Source organism: Grampus griseus (genome assembly GCF_964374135.1).
Source record: "Grampus griseus genome assembly, chromosome: 14".
In the NCBI taxonomy this organism is placed as follows: Eukaryota; Metazoa; Chordata; class Mammalia; order Artiodactyla; family Delphinidae; genus Grampus; species Grampus griseus.
In genome coordinates, this window is record NC_139008.1 from 38,603,268 (window position 1) to 38,619,001 (window position 15,734).

A 15,734-nucleotide genomic window follows, 5' to 3' on the forward strand; every position below is an offset into this window, starting at 1 on the left:
CACGGGCCTCCTTTCATCCCACAGACGCAGCCGGTGCCCAACCCCATGGCCTACTTCCTGCACCACTCCCCATGGTGGTTCCACCGCTTCGAGACCCTCAGCAACCACTTCCTGGAGCTCGTGGTGCCCTTCTTCGTCTTCCTCGGACGGCAGATGTGCATCCTCCATGGGGCCCTACAGATCCTGTTCCAGGTGAGCAGCCGCTTGTCAGTTCCCAAGGAAAACCTGAAATTTTCACGTCCTGTTCACCTCGTTTATGGAGGTTTGACCTACAGCGTATTCGTTGCTCTGCTAGTTTTGCCTCCATCTTTCTGATCCTCGGTGTCCAGGGGGCCGTGTGCTGTGCCGCCCCAGATGATGGGTGCGGCAGCAGCAGGAGTCGGGTATCCCACACCTGGGGGAGCCACCTGTGGCTTGCTTGGTTGGTTGTTTATTGTGGCCATATCTACCAAGTTCTCTTGTTTCTTCTTTACTAGGAAGTTCTATGGGTTTTGTTTGGGGTACTTTTAGTCATGAATGGGTGTCGAAGTTTAGCAAATGGTTTTTTCTCCACCAGTTGTGAGAAGATCACTTTTTTGCCCTTAATTTGTTGGCATGAATTACATTACCACTGCTAAAATGGAACCAATTTTACCTTGCTAGGATAAATCAACTCAGTCGTGCTGTGTATACTGTAACATGTTAGTGGGTATAACTTGGTACCATTTTGTTTGGGTTTTTCATGTTGTCAGTGAGTGAAGTTTGTGGTTTTCCATCCACACTGGCCTTGTCTGATTCTGCTCCAGGTTTTACTCTCACCCTCGTAGACAAGACAGAGTTGGTTCTCCTACATCACTGCCTGGCCCAGGGGGAGGGGGGGTGGTCTTTGTGGACACTGACAACCCTTTTGTGGCTGCCAGACAGGCAGAGTCTCTGTTTTTTTCTGGAGGCAGTTGTGTTTTGTTTTGTTTAATATTTATTTATTTGTTTATTTTGGCTGTACCAGGTCTTAGTTGCAGCATGCGGGATCTTTTAGTTGCGGCATGCAGGCTTCTAAGTCACGGCATGCGGACTTCTTAGTTGTGGCTTGCGGACTCTTAGTTGTGGCATGCGGACTCTTAGTTGTGGCACGCGGACTTCTTAGTTGCGGCTTGCAGACTCTTAGTTGCGGCTTGTGGACTCTTAGTTGCAGCTTGCGGTCTTAGTTGCGGCATGCATGCAGGATCTAGTTCCCCGACCAGGGATCGAACCCGGGCCCCATGCATTGGGAGTGCAGAGTCTTACCCACTGGACCACCAGAGAAGTCCCTGGAGGCAATTTTAATGGCAGACATTTTCCTGGGAATTTGTCCATTTCATCAGTTTTCAAATGTGTTGGCCAAGGATCAAGTCATAGTAATCTCCTGTTTTGCAGAGTCTGGATTTGTGTCCTGTTCTTCGGTGTTGCCTCTGTGACAGCACGGAGCAGGATTCTTTTTCCAAAGAGGCTCATGCTCTTTAAGTATCACGTATCTCAGCTGGTACATCTGCATTTTATTTCCACATCTTTGTGTATTCTTTTTGCCCTTTTTAAAAAGCTTTCTTTTGAGGTTTTTCTCGTTCCATTAGTCCCCCTTTCCTAATTAGCAAGTTATACACTCTGTTTCTTTCAGGTAAGTACACAGTTAACTAACTGAAAGTCTAAATTTAATCCCCGTCCTTGCCGCCCTTAGGGCCCTGTGGCCTCGAAATGCTTTGATTGTCTCCCCCTACCTGCTCACCTGCTTTTTTTTTTTTTTGCGGTACGCGGGCCTCTCACTGTTGTGGCCTCTCCCGTTGCGGAGCACAGGCTCTGGACGCGCAGGCTCAGCGGCCATGGCTCACGGGCCCAGCCGCTCCGCGGCACGTGGGATCTTCCCAGACCAGGGCACGAACCCGTGTCTCCTGCAACGGCAGGCAGACTCTCAACCACTGCGCCACCAGGGAAGCCCTGCTCACCTGCTTTTGCTGCCAGTATTTTAAGTTGTATTTTGTTTTGTTTTTAATTAATAGACTTTTAAAGAACAATTTTAGATTCACAGAAAAACTGAGCAGAGAGAGTATAGAGTTCCCATATCCACCACCACCCCCACAGTTTCCCCATCAGGAACATCTTGCATTGGTTAGTGTGATACATTTATTACAACTAAGGAACCAATATTGATACTTTATTGTTAACTAAAGTCCACAGCTTACATTGGGGTTCACTCTTGGTGTTGTGCATTCTATGGGTTTGGACAAATGTAAAATTACATGTATCCATCATAATATCATACAGACTCATTTCACTACCCTAAAAATCCTCTGTGCTCCCTGGATTCATCCTTTTCCCGCCCCTAACCCCTGGCAACCACTGATCCTTTCACTGTCTCCATAGTTTTGCCTTTTCCAGAATGTCATATAGTTGGAATCATCCAGGATATAGCCTTTTCAGACTGGCTTTTTTCCTTAGTAATATGCATTTGAGGTTCCTCGTGTCGTTCCGTGGGTTGAGAGAGCGTTTTTTATTGCTGAATGATATTCCACTGTCTGGATGCACCACAGTTTATCCGTAAACTATCCGGACTTGGCTGGAGGGCAAAATCCTGGCTGGTGGGTGACCCTTGCTCCCAACAGTCTCCAGTGAGGGACACCCCCAGGAGACCAGGAGTGCTCTGCACTGTCCCTTCCCTGTGCATACTTCAGCCCAGTGGCTCCATCATCCTGAGCTGCAGGAGGAAGCTCCAAACAGAGGCTCAAGCATCCTTGTGAGTGTCCACTAGCATGGACACTGCCTCATGCTGGACCTTCCTCCATTGTCAAAGGATGCCCAGCCATAGGCTCCCACCTTCCTCTGCTGATGGAGAACATGGGTCCAGTCCCCAAGGCAACTTGGAGGACCTGCCTGGCATACAGTCTCAGCAGGAATCTGGGTCTGCTTAGGCTGTGTGGTCACCACGGTGACCAAGAATCACTCTCAAGGCTGCAGTGCGTTAATTAGTTGCTGCTTCAGCCACTTTTACAAGCCTGGGACCACTGGGACCCTTTCAGGGCTGTAAACTCTACTGAGCCTATAGGGACCCTCCAGACATCCCTCAGGCTGTACTGACCACCTACCACTTTCTGTCCAAATAATCTGAAGCCCACCTTTGGCAAGCAGTGAAGAAAAGCAAATTGTCATATCACTTAAAAAACACATTTGAAGGAAGTTTGATTTACTAGTCCAAGTGAAAGGGTTCAGCTACTTGAAAATAGGATTTGGGAAGATATTTACATTGACCTTTGACCCAGCAGCGTCGAAATGTTCTTGTTTATTCACTTGGCATGAGTCTCATGGTGCTTCAGGATGAGGACCCGCTAACTGGACCCAGCCCAGCTGAGTCTGTGTCCCAGCCTGGGGCACCGGCGCCTCCACCATGGGGGACTGTGCAGACCCGGGGCAGGTGGGGGGGACTCAGGTATAGACGGCTCCCAGCAGCTCAGGCCACATGACTGAGTCTCCACCTGATTCTGGGTCTGGTGCCCGGGTGGACAGCGGTGGCACAAGGACACTGGGCAGGGTAGGGCCAGAACAGGACCTTGAAAGGCCTTGCTGCCAACCTGCGGCCCTGGACGTTATTCCCAAAGGCAGGCCATGCACTCGCCTTCTGTCCCCCAAGGCCTTGGGAGCCTCAGTCCAGGTGTGTCCCGAGCATCATCCTCCCCCACCCACACCATGCCCAGGACAAGGTGGGACATGGCCCAGGGCTGTGGCTCTTCTCTGAGGCCTGGTCTGATGCCCCCCAGGGGCCGGACCTCAGCTGTCCAGAGCAAAGAAGACAAATGGCCCCCTGGCCCAGCTGCACGTGTCCAGCCTCGCAGGCAGCGTGGGGCATGCAGGGCAGTCTCATGGGGGCGCGTGGCCCTCTGCAGGCCACAGTGCTGGCCACCCCTGGACTTGAACGTTGCTCCCGTCTCCGCGCCTGCGATCCCGAGGGTCCCTGGTTCTGTTTGTTTCCGTTCGTTCCCCGGGAGAGGGTTGAGGATGTGAGCACACACGCACCTCCTCCCACTCTCAGTTTGCACAGCTGTTCCGGAAGGTTCTGCAAGGCCTCCAGAGACAGCCTGTTGTCTACTTGGAGAGGCGCACCACCCCCGCCTCAGACCCCCACTCTAATGCCAAGGAGAGATGCTGGAGGGGCAGTGCTCGGCTTCCACTGTAGGCCAGGCTGGACCTCCCATCCTGGCGTGGAGCGGGCACTCACCAGGCTAGTGGCTCCTAGTCAGTGCAAAGACGCATCTCAGATCCCAGACTCTCCTCCCCAACCTCCCACCATGTCCTGCTCTTTCTAATCTCTGTAATGTCGGCCACAGACCAGGGGACATCACTGTGGGGAACATCATTACGGCTTTGGGCGCAGAGAGCTGCCCCCACCAGCCCCTGAGTGACCCACCCGGAGCTGGGGTCACAGCATAACTGTCCTGGGGCTCCTGGCTGCAGAACATCATCTGCGAGCACACATGTCCTCTGCTAGGCCCTGGGACCCCAGAGCCCAACAGGGGAGTCCCAGACACCTAGCCCCTTCCTTCAGGGGCGTCTCCTGGGCCCGGGGTCCCACTTCCCAGCTCGTCTTCCCACCCGGCCCCCACCGTGGGGTCACAGCCAGTGTGTGCCAGACAAGGGCACGAAGACGGCATTATGAATCCTCAGGCCTCCTGCTGCTTTATTAGAAACAGGGTTCCATCTCCAAAACTGCTCTGGTGAACCCTAGTCTCTGAGTCAGAGCCCCCTAGCTGGTCTCAGGGTGGAGTGACTGGGGAGGGGTGTCTTTGGGCCCCAATGGACCAGGGTGGTGGAGGGAAGCCGGGCATCACTCAGAGGTCATAAGGACCCCACGGCCACTTGGTGGCCTTTAGACAAAGGCTCCTGAGTTCTCACCGGGATAGAGAATCCTGTTGTGCCAGAGAGAGAATCCTGTTGTACCAGAACAATCCGGGTCATGGCGTGTGGACCAGGCATCAGGGGCTTCAGCCCCATCCCAATGTGAGCTCTTCCTGCCACATGCAGGGGTCAGGGCCGCTCGGGTGGCCGTGCCAGGAGGATGCGTCCTCAGCTCGAAAGTGGGGGAGCCCGAGCCAGGAGCTAGAGAACAGTGCCAAGGGCATCCTGGCTAGACGCTGACCCGCAGTGGGGGCAGCTCATGAGCCTGGCCCTCCTGTAGCTGTTTGGAGAAATGATTTTCCCTGGGGCTGGCCCCACGCTGCTCCTGCACCTGAATCTGCAGCCAGGGCTGAAGGTCACGGGGTCACTGGGCAAAAGGCTGAGGCCGCACCAGCACAGCCTCCTCAGGAAGCAGAACTCAAAGCCCCCGCCCGCCAAAGTCATCGTGCCAAGTGGACAGCATCGCGCCCGACCTCAGAAGGTTGACTCAGGCTGTGCCGTGTCCTCGCTCACGTGGCCCCAGGGCTACAGGGTGATGGTCTCTCTCCGGTGCTCACACGCGGGGCGGGGGCGGGTGCTGCTTTTTCCAGTTTTCCTTTACAGAGGTGGGGACGCTGCCCTCTCAGGAAGGCACAGGTCTCTGAGCTGACTGCGCAGCCCTGACAGTGCTGAGCCGCTGGGCTCCTCCCCTGGGGCTCTTCCTCGGCCCCCAGTGGCCCCATCAGGTCTGCCGCCCCGTTCGCTGTGGGTGGGTAGGCGGGATTGTGGTCCACCAGGGGTGGCCTGGGCGTCTGTCCCTCCAGGAGGGCTTGGACTACAGCCAGCAGGACGACAGGGTCCCAAACCAATGCCAGGGGAAGCCTGTGCAGCATCACCGCTGTGGGAGCCACGCTGGCCGAGGCCTTGCACCCGCACCCCTGGGGTGTGGCCCTCACGGGTCCAGAGGCACCAAGAGTCTCCCCAATGGCACTCATTTTGAATGGAAAATAACTATGGTTTGGAACAGAAACAAGGGAAGGAAAGGACCCCCACGGGTCCCTGCTGGTCACGTGTGGGGTCTTCCCTCCACGAGAGCATGTGCCCAGCCACAACCACGTATTCTCACTCACTGTTAAATCTTTGCAGCCATCATTCCAACAATTGCAACCACAACATGTGACTTTTCATTTAAACAGCTGGTTGTCTGTGTTTAAAAATCGCCCACGGGCTTACAATGTCCAGCCCCCTGCCCTCCTGTGTGTGCAACCTGGTTATTTTTCTTCTGCCTGAGGGATGTTTCATTTGGTTTTTTAATATTTCTTAGCAGAAGCTGCTGGTGGATGTCTTCCCTTCAGCTGTCCATGGTCTCTGCCCACAGCGTCTCTGCTGGGGAGTCTGCAGGACCCTTAGCCCCACTCCTCTGTCTGCGACTTTTCCCCTCTGACTGCTTCTACGATTCTTCCCTTTTTCACAGTTTTTCAGCAATTTGGTTTGATGTGCCTTAGGTGTGGCTTTCTTTGAGTTTATCCTCTTTGAGATTTCTTAGGCTTCTGTGACCTGTGCGTTTATAGTTCTCTTCAATGAGGAGAATTTTCTTCACGTTGTGTCTGCCCCCTTCCCTTCCTGGGGCTTAAATCACACGTCTGTCAGGCCAGTGGGTTCTGTCCCCTAGGCCCTGAGGGGCTGCCCAGGCTCTGCTCAGCTTTGCTTCTCCTTGTGCTTCACTTTGCAAAGTTCCTGTTGTTCTGGGCTCATATTCACTGACTTTTTCCTTTACAGTGTCAGTTTTGTCAAAAGCCTATCCAGTAAATTATCTGTTTTGTATTCAGTAAGTCCCCTACATACGAACAAGTTCCGTTTTAGGAGCACGTTCATAAGTCCAATTTGTAAGTCCAACAAAGTTAGCCTAGGTACACAACTACCACAATCGGCTATATAGTACTGTACTGTAATAGGTTTATAATACTTTTCACACAAATAATACTTAAAAAACAAACACAAAAAATAAAACAATTTTAATCTTACAGTACCTTGAAAAGTACAGTAGTACAGTACAACAGCTGGCATACAGGGGTTGGCATCTAGTGAACAGGTAAGAAGAGTTACTGACTGGAGGAGGGAGAGGAGGTGGGAGATGGTAGAGCTGAAGGATCATCAGCAATAGGAGACGAGGGCAAGCTGCAGTTTCACTCTCGCCTGACGTTATGGCACAGGTTCTGGTTCCTGGCTGGATTCAATTCTACCTACCCTGTTGAAAAAACGATCCCGTGATGTTTGGGTAGTAGCTCTTTTTTTCTCATCATAGATGACATGGTAGCACTGGATTGCATTCTGAACAGCTGCTGCAACCTTCATATACCATTCTACATTCAGGTCCTGTGCCTCAAAAACTAACAGTGCCTCCTCAAATAAAGAAAATCCCCTTGCCATTTTCTGCATCGTCCGCGAATCTCTTCGGTTCTTCAGTTACTTCTTCTTCCTCTTGTCTCTCTTCATCCTTTCTTGGCGCTTGGTGCTTCTTAGCAGTACCAGCTACATCAACACTTTTACGCTTGCTTCCAGACATCCTGGGCTTGAAATAAAGCTACTGTAATACTGTACTCTATACAGCACTGTACAGTAAAGTACACAGAAGCATAATACTTGTAGAGGATGCACGCACATGACAGTGTATGCCAGACACGTGAACTAACTTATGTGATTGGACTTGTGAATACATGTTCGCATCTTTGAAAGTTCACAACTTGAAGGTTCATATGTAGGGGACTGACAGTATTACCTTTTTTTTTTTTTTTTTTTTTTTTAGCTGCGTTGGGTCTTCGTTGCTGCGCACGGGCTTTCTCTAGTTACAGTGAGCAGGGGCCATTCTTCGTTGCGGTGCACGGGCTTCTCGTTGCAGTGGCTTCTTTTGTTGCGAAGCATGGGCTCTACGTGCACGGGCTTCAGTAGTTGCAGCATGTGGGCTCAGTAGTTGAGGCATATGGGCCCTAGAGTGCACAGGCTTCAGTAGTTGTGGCTCTTGGGCTCTAGAGCGCAGGCTCAGTAGTTGTGGCGCACAGACTTAGTTGCTCCATGGCATGTGGGATCTTCCCAGACTGGGGATTGAACCTGTATCCCAGGCATTGGCAGGCGGATTCTTAACCACTGTACCACCAGGGAAGTCCCTGTATTACCTTTTAAACTCTCAAATTATCATCTGGTTATTCTTTGGCATTTTCATATTTCTCTTATGACTATGTTTTCTTTTAAACCCCTTAATTTTTTTTTTTGTTTTTGTTTTGCGGTACGTGGGCCTCTCACTGTTGTGGCCTCTCCCGTTGCGGAGCACAGGCTCCGGACGTGCAGGCTCAGCGGCCGTGGCTCACGGGCCCAGCCGCTCCGCGGCATGTGGGATCTTCCCGGACTGGGGCACGAACCCGTGTCCCCTGCATCGGCAGGTGGACTCTCAACCACTGCGCCACCAGGGAAGCCCTAAACCCCTTAATTTTTGACAGTAGCTGTTTTCACATTCTTATCTACTGGCTTCAGGCCATCTCTGGTTTCTGACTCTGCTCCCAGCCTGTTTTGTCTCTGCTAGTGCCTTGCAGGCTACTAACTACCAACTTGGAGTCTGTTAACTTTTGATTGCGTGCTGGACACTGGTGTTGTTGATTCTCTCCTGACAGCAGCTAATTGACTTGCAAATCAGTTTCAGAGCCTCCTGGGCAGGTCTGAATGTGCCTTCCCTGTAGGGCCAGCCTAGTTCCACAGGACAGGGCCTCGGCCTGGCTCTCCACGTCTCTCCACACGGGTTCGCAGGACTGGAAGGTCCTCTAGACCCACATGAGCTCAGCGTTGGCAACAGCCTTGGTCGTGTGCTTTCCTTGTCCTCACGGAATCTCCACCCTGCGAGCTCAGCAGCTGTGGGGACCCAGGCAGGACCCACAGCTCCTGGCTGCTGCACCCATGTGGCATGTGGCAAGCCAGCCCCTCGAGCTCCCCCAGCTTCAGGCTCTGCCCCCTGCCCTGCCCTCCGTCAGTGCCCAGGCCTGCATCTCAGACAGTCGCTTTGAGGGTCCAGCACCGCTACCTCCCTTTTGGCCTAAAGCAGGAGTTGCTGGTGGAGTTTTAGCCTTGAAGTCAACGTGAGGCCACTGAGCGATGAGGCAGGACGGACGTGGACCTGGGTTCCGAGGGGTAGCCCTGCTTCTCCAGGGTAAAGGAGGCGGCGGTGGGGGCAGGTTGGGTCTTGGGAAAGTCAGCTCAGTGGAGCAAGAGGAAGTGCACGCCTGGGAGGGGGAGACGCAGGAGGAAATGGGCGGCTGGCAGGTTGTCCTTGGGCCTTGTCCTCGGTCAGGGCAGTGGGTCCTAGGGTGACACCAGGCCTTGTGCTCAGCTCTCAGTTGGGGCCAGGCCCAGCAGCTGCATTCTGGTCGTCCTTTATGTTCCCACTGCTGCCCGCCTACTTCTCTTGTTCATGGAGGTGAGTGGCGACTACTTCAAGGGTCCCACCTCCTTGGGCCACCTTCCTCACTTTTCTTTCCTTTTCTTCTCATTGTTTATATTTTTCAGTCTAAATGCTTATACTGTTTTACTTATGATTCATCCTTGGAAACGAGAAATGGCCAGAACATGTGTGGGCCCAGGTCCTGCTCCGGTAACTGGTCCTGCACCCCTCATCCCCTGAGGCCCAGGCCTCCTTCCGCCTCGAGAGTGCCGAGTCTATTTTTACATCATTCTCATCCGGGAAAGTCAATTGTGTAGCCATTGACTCTGCTGAATCTGTAGTTTCCCTCATAGGGTCTCCCATTTCTGCACCACATTCTGGAAGGATTTCTCAAATCAATCTTCTGAATCACTAATTCAGACTTCAGCCTCATTCATTCTGCTTTTCACCTGTTAGGGTTTAACGTTGTGCATGTTACACATGAGGGTGCAGACGAATAGATGCCGTTTACTGATCCCGGTCCTTCAAGTTAGCAGTGTCTTGTCTGGGTTTCTCTGGACGCCTCTGGGGTCTCGGGAGCCCCGAGTGGCCACAAAGCGAGGCTGTGCCTCAGCGAGGGTGTAGGCTGCACCAGCTACACCTGGAGAGGTTGGTGAGTAGGCCGTCTGGGGTGAACTCGGGCAGGTAGGCCCCCCAGGAAGCCCGCGGCTGCCCTGCTTTGCAGCATTATGGTGGCCATGTTTCCCAGCAGTTTGAGTGTCAGTGGAGAGGTGGGTGCTGATGGCTTGGGCTGGTGGCTGCAGAGGACACAGCTGCCCATCAGTTGCCTGCCAGGTTTGAGTGTGGACCAGCCCTGAGGGGTGGTGTGATGGGCGAACAAGGCGGGCTGTTCCCCGCATGCCTTCCCAAGGGCCGTGGGACATAGGCAGGAGCCCCCAGGCCAGGTGCTGGAGGCTGCCATGCGCCGGGTGCTTCTCCCAGCTTTGGCCGCCGTCTCATCCGAGAATTAGGCAGTAGAGGGCTCTTGTCACCCATGTGGCCCTGGCAGCTGCACCAGGATGGCAGGCCCTCCGGGAAGCGGCCTGTTCTCACCCTTGATCACCACTCCTGGTGGCCTTAGCTGCACAGCTGAGCCATGGAGAAAAGGGGACCCCCATGCAGCTGACCATCCCACCCCAAAGCAAAACGCATTTGTCAGGAGGTGTCAGGAGGGGCACAGGGACCGTTCCCCTTAAGCCCCTTGCTGACGCAGTGGAGGAGCTAGTGGAGCATCTGAGGTCTCGCTGGTCTGGGAGATGAGAATTGAAGGTCGGGCCCCCCCAGTGCTGTCCACGGGGAAGCTGGGCCCAGGCCACGGGACCCCTGCAGTGGAAGAGGGCCTGGCAGCACCACAAACCCAGACTGTCGGGAGCCAGCAGTTTTCAGGAAACTCCAGGGCGAAGCCCAGTCGGCCCGAAGCAGCTCGAGACCAGAGGCCCAGGGACCCCGACGGGCCAGGCAGGGCTGCAGGAGAGACCACCAGCCCAGGGCGGGCACACTTTGGGCACAGGGGTTTGTTAACATCCTAGACAGTGAAGAATAAGAAATAATTAGTTTGGGCCTCAGAACCAGGAAAACTGGTTTTCCAAATTAATCCAGGAAGAGCTGTGAATCCACACCATCTCCTGCCACACACTGTAAGACCCTATCGTGATCCATAAAACTGACCTATTGAAAGCCTAGCTCCTCTCTCTCCAGACCCTTTTGAGGCCGGCGTCTGTGACCTCACGTTCTCCCCAGTCACTAGGATCAAGACCCAGCTTTAATTACAAATCAGAAATTGGGGAGCTGGGTGTCAGCTGAGTCTCATCCGGCCGTGGGGCCCCCGGCCTGGGTCTTTGGTCTCACCTCCTTCCTCGATGCCCCCACGTGGCTCCGACCCATCGGCTCCTGTGCAGGGAGGCCCGCAGGGCCCCGGCAGATGCGCGTGAGTGACCTGGACAGGGACATGGCCGTTCTGCTACTCAGGGGCTGTCTGCTCGTTCAGGTGTTTTTTTTGCAGAAATGTGTCCATTTGGTTGGACAGTTGAAAATCTCCTTATTTCTCTTGTCACTGTGGCGACTGTACCATTTTCATTGTGGGTTTATTTGCTGGTGGTGCTGGTCCCCATTTCCTTCTACTTTGCTGACCTGTGGCTCCTAGTGTCTTGTTTCCCCTTTTCTGAGGCACATGCTTGAGGCAGTTTGTCTCCCTTTACACACGTCCGCCGTGGACCCGTGTGCTCTCACCTCCCAGCACCTAACACCCCGGTCATCCCAGAGGCCCTGGTCCCTCCCAAGTCTTACCCCCACCTCCCCAGCCAGGGGCAGAGCCTGGACCAGAGCAGAGCCGGCTGGTGTGAACCTTATATCACACCTTTCATAAAAAACTAATTCGAAATGGATCCAAGACCTAAACATAATAGCCAGACCTGTAAAACTTTTAGAAGATCTTTACATCTTTGGAGGAGGAAAAGATTTCTTAGATGGGACACAAAAAGCAGAATTGTAAAGTTTTTTTTAATTGATAACTTGGACTTCCTAAAAACGTAAACTTCGCCTCTTTGAAAACTGTGTAATGAAAAGGCCGCAGCTGGCAGTCATACATCTGACGGAGGACTGGCTCCGGGTTCTGCTAGGACTTCCAGCTTAGGGAGGCATGGGGGTGTCCTGGGCTGCACCCCAGAAGCCCTCGGCTCTGCCTCTTGCCCTCCCCAGCCTCCAGCCTGCCCTCCCACTGTGGTCACCTGGAATCTCCTCACCCGCGTTTGTGCAGCCCACAGGAAGCTCTGCGTGCAGCTGGCACTGGGGTCCCTGGGGCTCCACAATCAGAGGCGTCTGCCTGGGGGGCAAGCGGGGCTGCTCTGTTCCACCTTTGCTCTAGGAGAGCCTGGCACCTGGTAGGGAGGGCGGGATGTGAACCCTGCAGCCTCTCCTCCCCTCAAGTGAAGACCACCCACTCCCTATTCCCACCCGCATTTTCTCCTCCCCTCAAGTGAAGACCACCCACTCCCTATTCCCGCCCGCATCCTTGACGACAGGGTCAAAATCAGGCAGGAAAGTGCCATTTTCAAGTCACTAAAACAACTTACAAGCCTGTCCTAAGCACCCCCCACCCCTGTGAGGGGCACGTACCACAGGTGTGTGGGGCTGGTCCTGGCCCCGACACCTGGGTGGACCCCTGAGCAGCCAGCTGGAGTCCTGGGGCTACCCAGGGCCTGTTGATTAACAGTCACGGTGACAGTTGCCACAAACACAAACTTGTCACCTCCCAGTTGTGTAACTTCAGTGGCCTCCAAGCAGGGTCAGAGGCCGGAATCACAGTGTTGGTAGGTGGGGTCCTCACCAGAGGCACTGGGTAGCGTCTGCCTCTGAGATCATTTAGGATGTAGACATTGTGGGGTTGGTCTGAGGGAGGCGGGGCAAGTGGCCTGTCGGGGGGCTTGGGGCCTGGGCCATGGCCTCCTGGGCACCTGGGGGTCAGCACATTGCTGCTGGGAAGGACAGGACCCCCAACCCCCATGCCTCTGGTGTGGACTCCATGCATCACCATGGAGCACATGAAATGCAGTGGCTGGAGGGATCTCTCTCTCCACCCCCAGATGGTCCTCATCATCAGCGGGAATCTGAGCTTCCTGAACTGGCTGACCATCGTGCCCAGCCTCGCCTGCTTCGATGATGCCACTCTGGGCTTCCTGTTTCCCTCGGGGCCCGGCTGCCTCAAGGACCAAGTCCTGAGGATGCAGGAGGAGGAAGCTCGAGGGGCCAGGGCCCCATGGACACACGGTGGGTGACACCTGAAGGCGGATGCGGCTGGGCAGCCTGGGTGGTCTCGAGTTGATGGCACCCAGCCCTGTGCCCACACCAGTGCCCTGGGAGACAGGGCAGCATCTCCATGCCTGGACAGGGTCACTCCTGTCTGCTTGGTATGGACATTGTGTCCTGGTCCTCAGGAAGGGAGGCCCAGTGACCTCAGCTGGGGGGGCCTAAGAGGGAGCTGCTGTGGTGGGGGCAGCAGCATCTCCTTCGGCTTCTGTGGGCCCAAGGGGCCGAACAGAGGCCAGGCCTGGGGGCAGGAGCCCACCCACTATTCCCCCTCCCGGCAGGCAGCGTGGCACGGCACACAGTCAACCTGGCGCTGGGCGTCCTGGTCGCCTGGCTCAGCATCCCTGTGGTCCTCAACTTGCTGAGCCCCCGGCAGGTCATGAACAGCTCCTTCAACCCTCTCCGGATCGTCAACACATATGGGGCCTTTGGCAGGTACCTCGGGGCCACCATGACCCCAGGGGGGAGATGTGAGGGTGAGGCCAGCCCTGACCTGCAGCCCCCCAGCCTCGCCCTCGTCTGGTCAGGTCAGGGGTTGGGGTCAGGGTGGGGAGGTGCAGCCCTGACTGGTCTCCCCCCCACCCAGCATCACCAAGGAACGCACGGAGGTCATCCTGCAGGGCACCGCCAGCCCCAATGCCAGCGCGCCAGACGCCAAGTGGGAGGACTACGAGTTCAAGTGCAAGCCCGGTGACCTGAAGCGGCGGCCATGCCTCATCTCCCCGTACCACCACCGCCTGGATTGGCTTATGTGGTTCGCCGCCTTCCAGGTGAGGCCCTCGGTGGGGAGGCCCCGCTGACACAGCGAGGCCCGGGAATCCTGTGCTGGGGCACAGCCCGTGGGGAACCTTCCCAGGCTCCTGGCACGGCCCTCGCATGAGGATCTGTGGGGGCCCAGGGCTGGGCCTCACAGCCGGCTTCTCAGAGCGCTTCCACCAGAGGGGCCGAGGCATGCGTGGCCAAAGCTGGGGCAGCCAGTGTCCACAGAGGCTGCAGCACTGTCGCCATCCCTTCTTGCCCAGGAAGATAGCCTCCAGCGGGCTCGGTCACTTGCCCAAAATCCCTGGCCCGGCAGGTGACAAAGCTGACAGGTGAACTGGGAACAGCCCCGCTCCATCCAGGTCCCTGCGGACAGCACAGTGGCCGTGGTGCCCAGGAGAGCGAGCAGAACCGGGGGCCCTGCAAGAACAGGAAGGAGGTGGTCCCAAACCAAAGAACTGCAGCATAGGCCCCCAGGGCAGCCCCCCCTCAAGAGAGGCTGGCCACCAGCCACACTGGAATCAGGTACCCCCAGGACAACAGACTGAAGGCCGGGTGACCGTCAAGAGGGAGCACACATCCACGGGGCTCTCCAAGGGCCCGGTGGCAGTGCAGGCACCCAGCTATCTGCGCCCTGTCCTCTTCTCACCCCCAGACCTACGAGCACAACGAGTGGATCATCCACCTGGCAGGCAAGCTCCTGGCCAACGACGCCCAGGCCCTATCCCTGCTGGCCCTTAACCCCTTCGCAGGCAGGGCACCACCCAGGTAAGATTCCCCTCCCAGACAGGAACACACACCACACCCCACCCCCGCCAACTGCAGCCTCAGCTGCCTTTCAGGGCTTCTCCCCAAATGCAGGGTCTGCTCTGGGGGCTGGGCCCACCTCCTGGAAACATGCCCAGACACAATGGTCTGCGAACCTCAGATACCACTCACCTGCTGAAAGGATGCAGGGCTCAGCCCGATTGGCTCTGAGCACTCGGCCCTCCCGGTTCCAGAGCCCCGCCCGCCCCGCCCGCCCCGCCATCATCTAGTCAGGGGCCTGGTTGTGCCAGGGGCTCCAGGGGCTCCTTGGGGCTCTCTGGCTTCCCCTGGGTGGCCTCTCCCTCTGAGGACTCCAGGCCTGTCTTGGGGGCGGAGGCTGACTGTGCTGCCCTTGCTCTGCAGGTGGGTCCGGGGAGAGCACTACAGGTACAAGTTCAGCCGCCCCGGGGGCACACACGCCGCTGAGGGCAAGTGGTGGATCCGGAAGAGGCTCGGCCCCTACTTCCCCCCACTCAGCTTTCAGGACCTGAAGGGTTACTTCAGGTCACGGGAGTGGCTGTACCCCAAACCCGAATAGAGGTGGCCCAGGGCTTGTGCCCCAAGAAATAAAGTGGGAAGACCACGGGCTGGCTGCTCTGAGTGGGGTCTCCACAAGGACATCCAGGGAAGCTGACCCGGAGAGGAGGGGCTGCCAGGGTCCTGGGTGGTCGTCTGTGCTTTCTTATCTCCCCACAGTCAGTCCCTGTGGTTCCCAAGTCTCTTCACTTTGGGTTCATCAGAGGAATCCCCAGAAAGCCCCCAGCCCCGCTCCACCCAGATCGCACCCCTTGTCACCAGGCACCCCCCGTCCCAGACACCAGCATCCCAATGTTGCACCCAGCTCTGGTCTGTCCCAGGACCACCTGCCCATGCGGCCAAGAAGAAAGCCTGCCTCTCCTCTCTGCTCCCCCAAGCGGGTCCCCACCACGTCCAGGAGGGTCCTGCACGAGGAAGTAGTCAGGGCTCCCTCTCAGAACCCACATGCGCCCACATGCGCTCTCCACAGTGACCAGCACCTGAAGGT

At 55.9% G+C, this 15,734-nt stretch overlaps 1 protein-coding gene across 1 annotated transcript in view; it reads left to right on the forward strand.

Annotated features, from left to right (window-relative positions):
- The window catches only part of LOC309833129 (lipase maturation factor 1), a 36,148-nt gene extending 20,862 nt beyond the window's left edge, over window positions 1-15,286 (forward strand). Inside the window, exons 3-8 of the mRNA XM_082671284.1 lie at window positions 25-192; window positions 12,922-13,105; window positions 13,426-13,579; window positions 13,731-13,914; window positions 14,559-14,671; window positions 15,074-15,286. Of these exons, the coding sequence (XP_082527410.1) occupies window positions 25-192; window positions 12,922-13,105; window positions 13,426-13,579; window positions 13,731-13,914; window positions 14,559-14,671; window positions 15,074-15,248 (978 nt within the window). The 3' untranslated portion in view covers window positions 15,249-15,286. The remainder of the gene's footprint in view (window positions 1-24; window positions 193-12,921; window positions 13,106-13,425; window positions 13,580-13,730; window positions 13,915-14,558; window positions 14,672-15,073) is intronic.
- The last annotated feature ends 448 nt before the right edge of the window (window positions 15,287-15,734 follow it).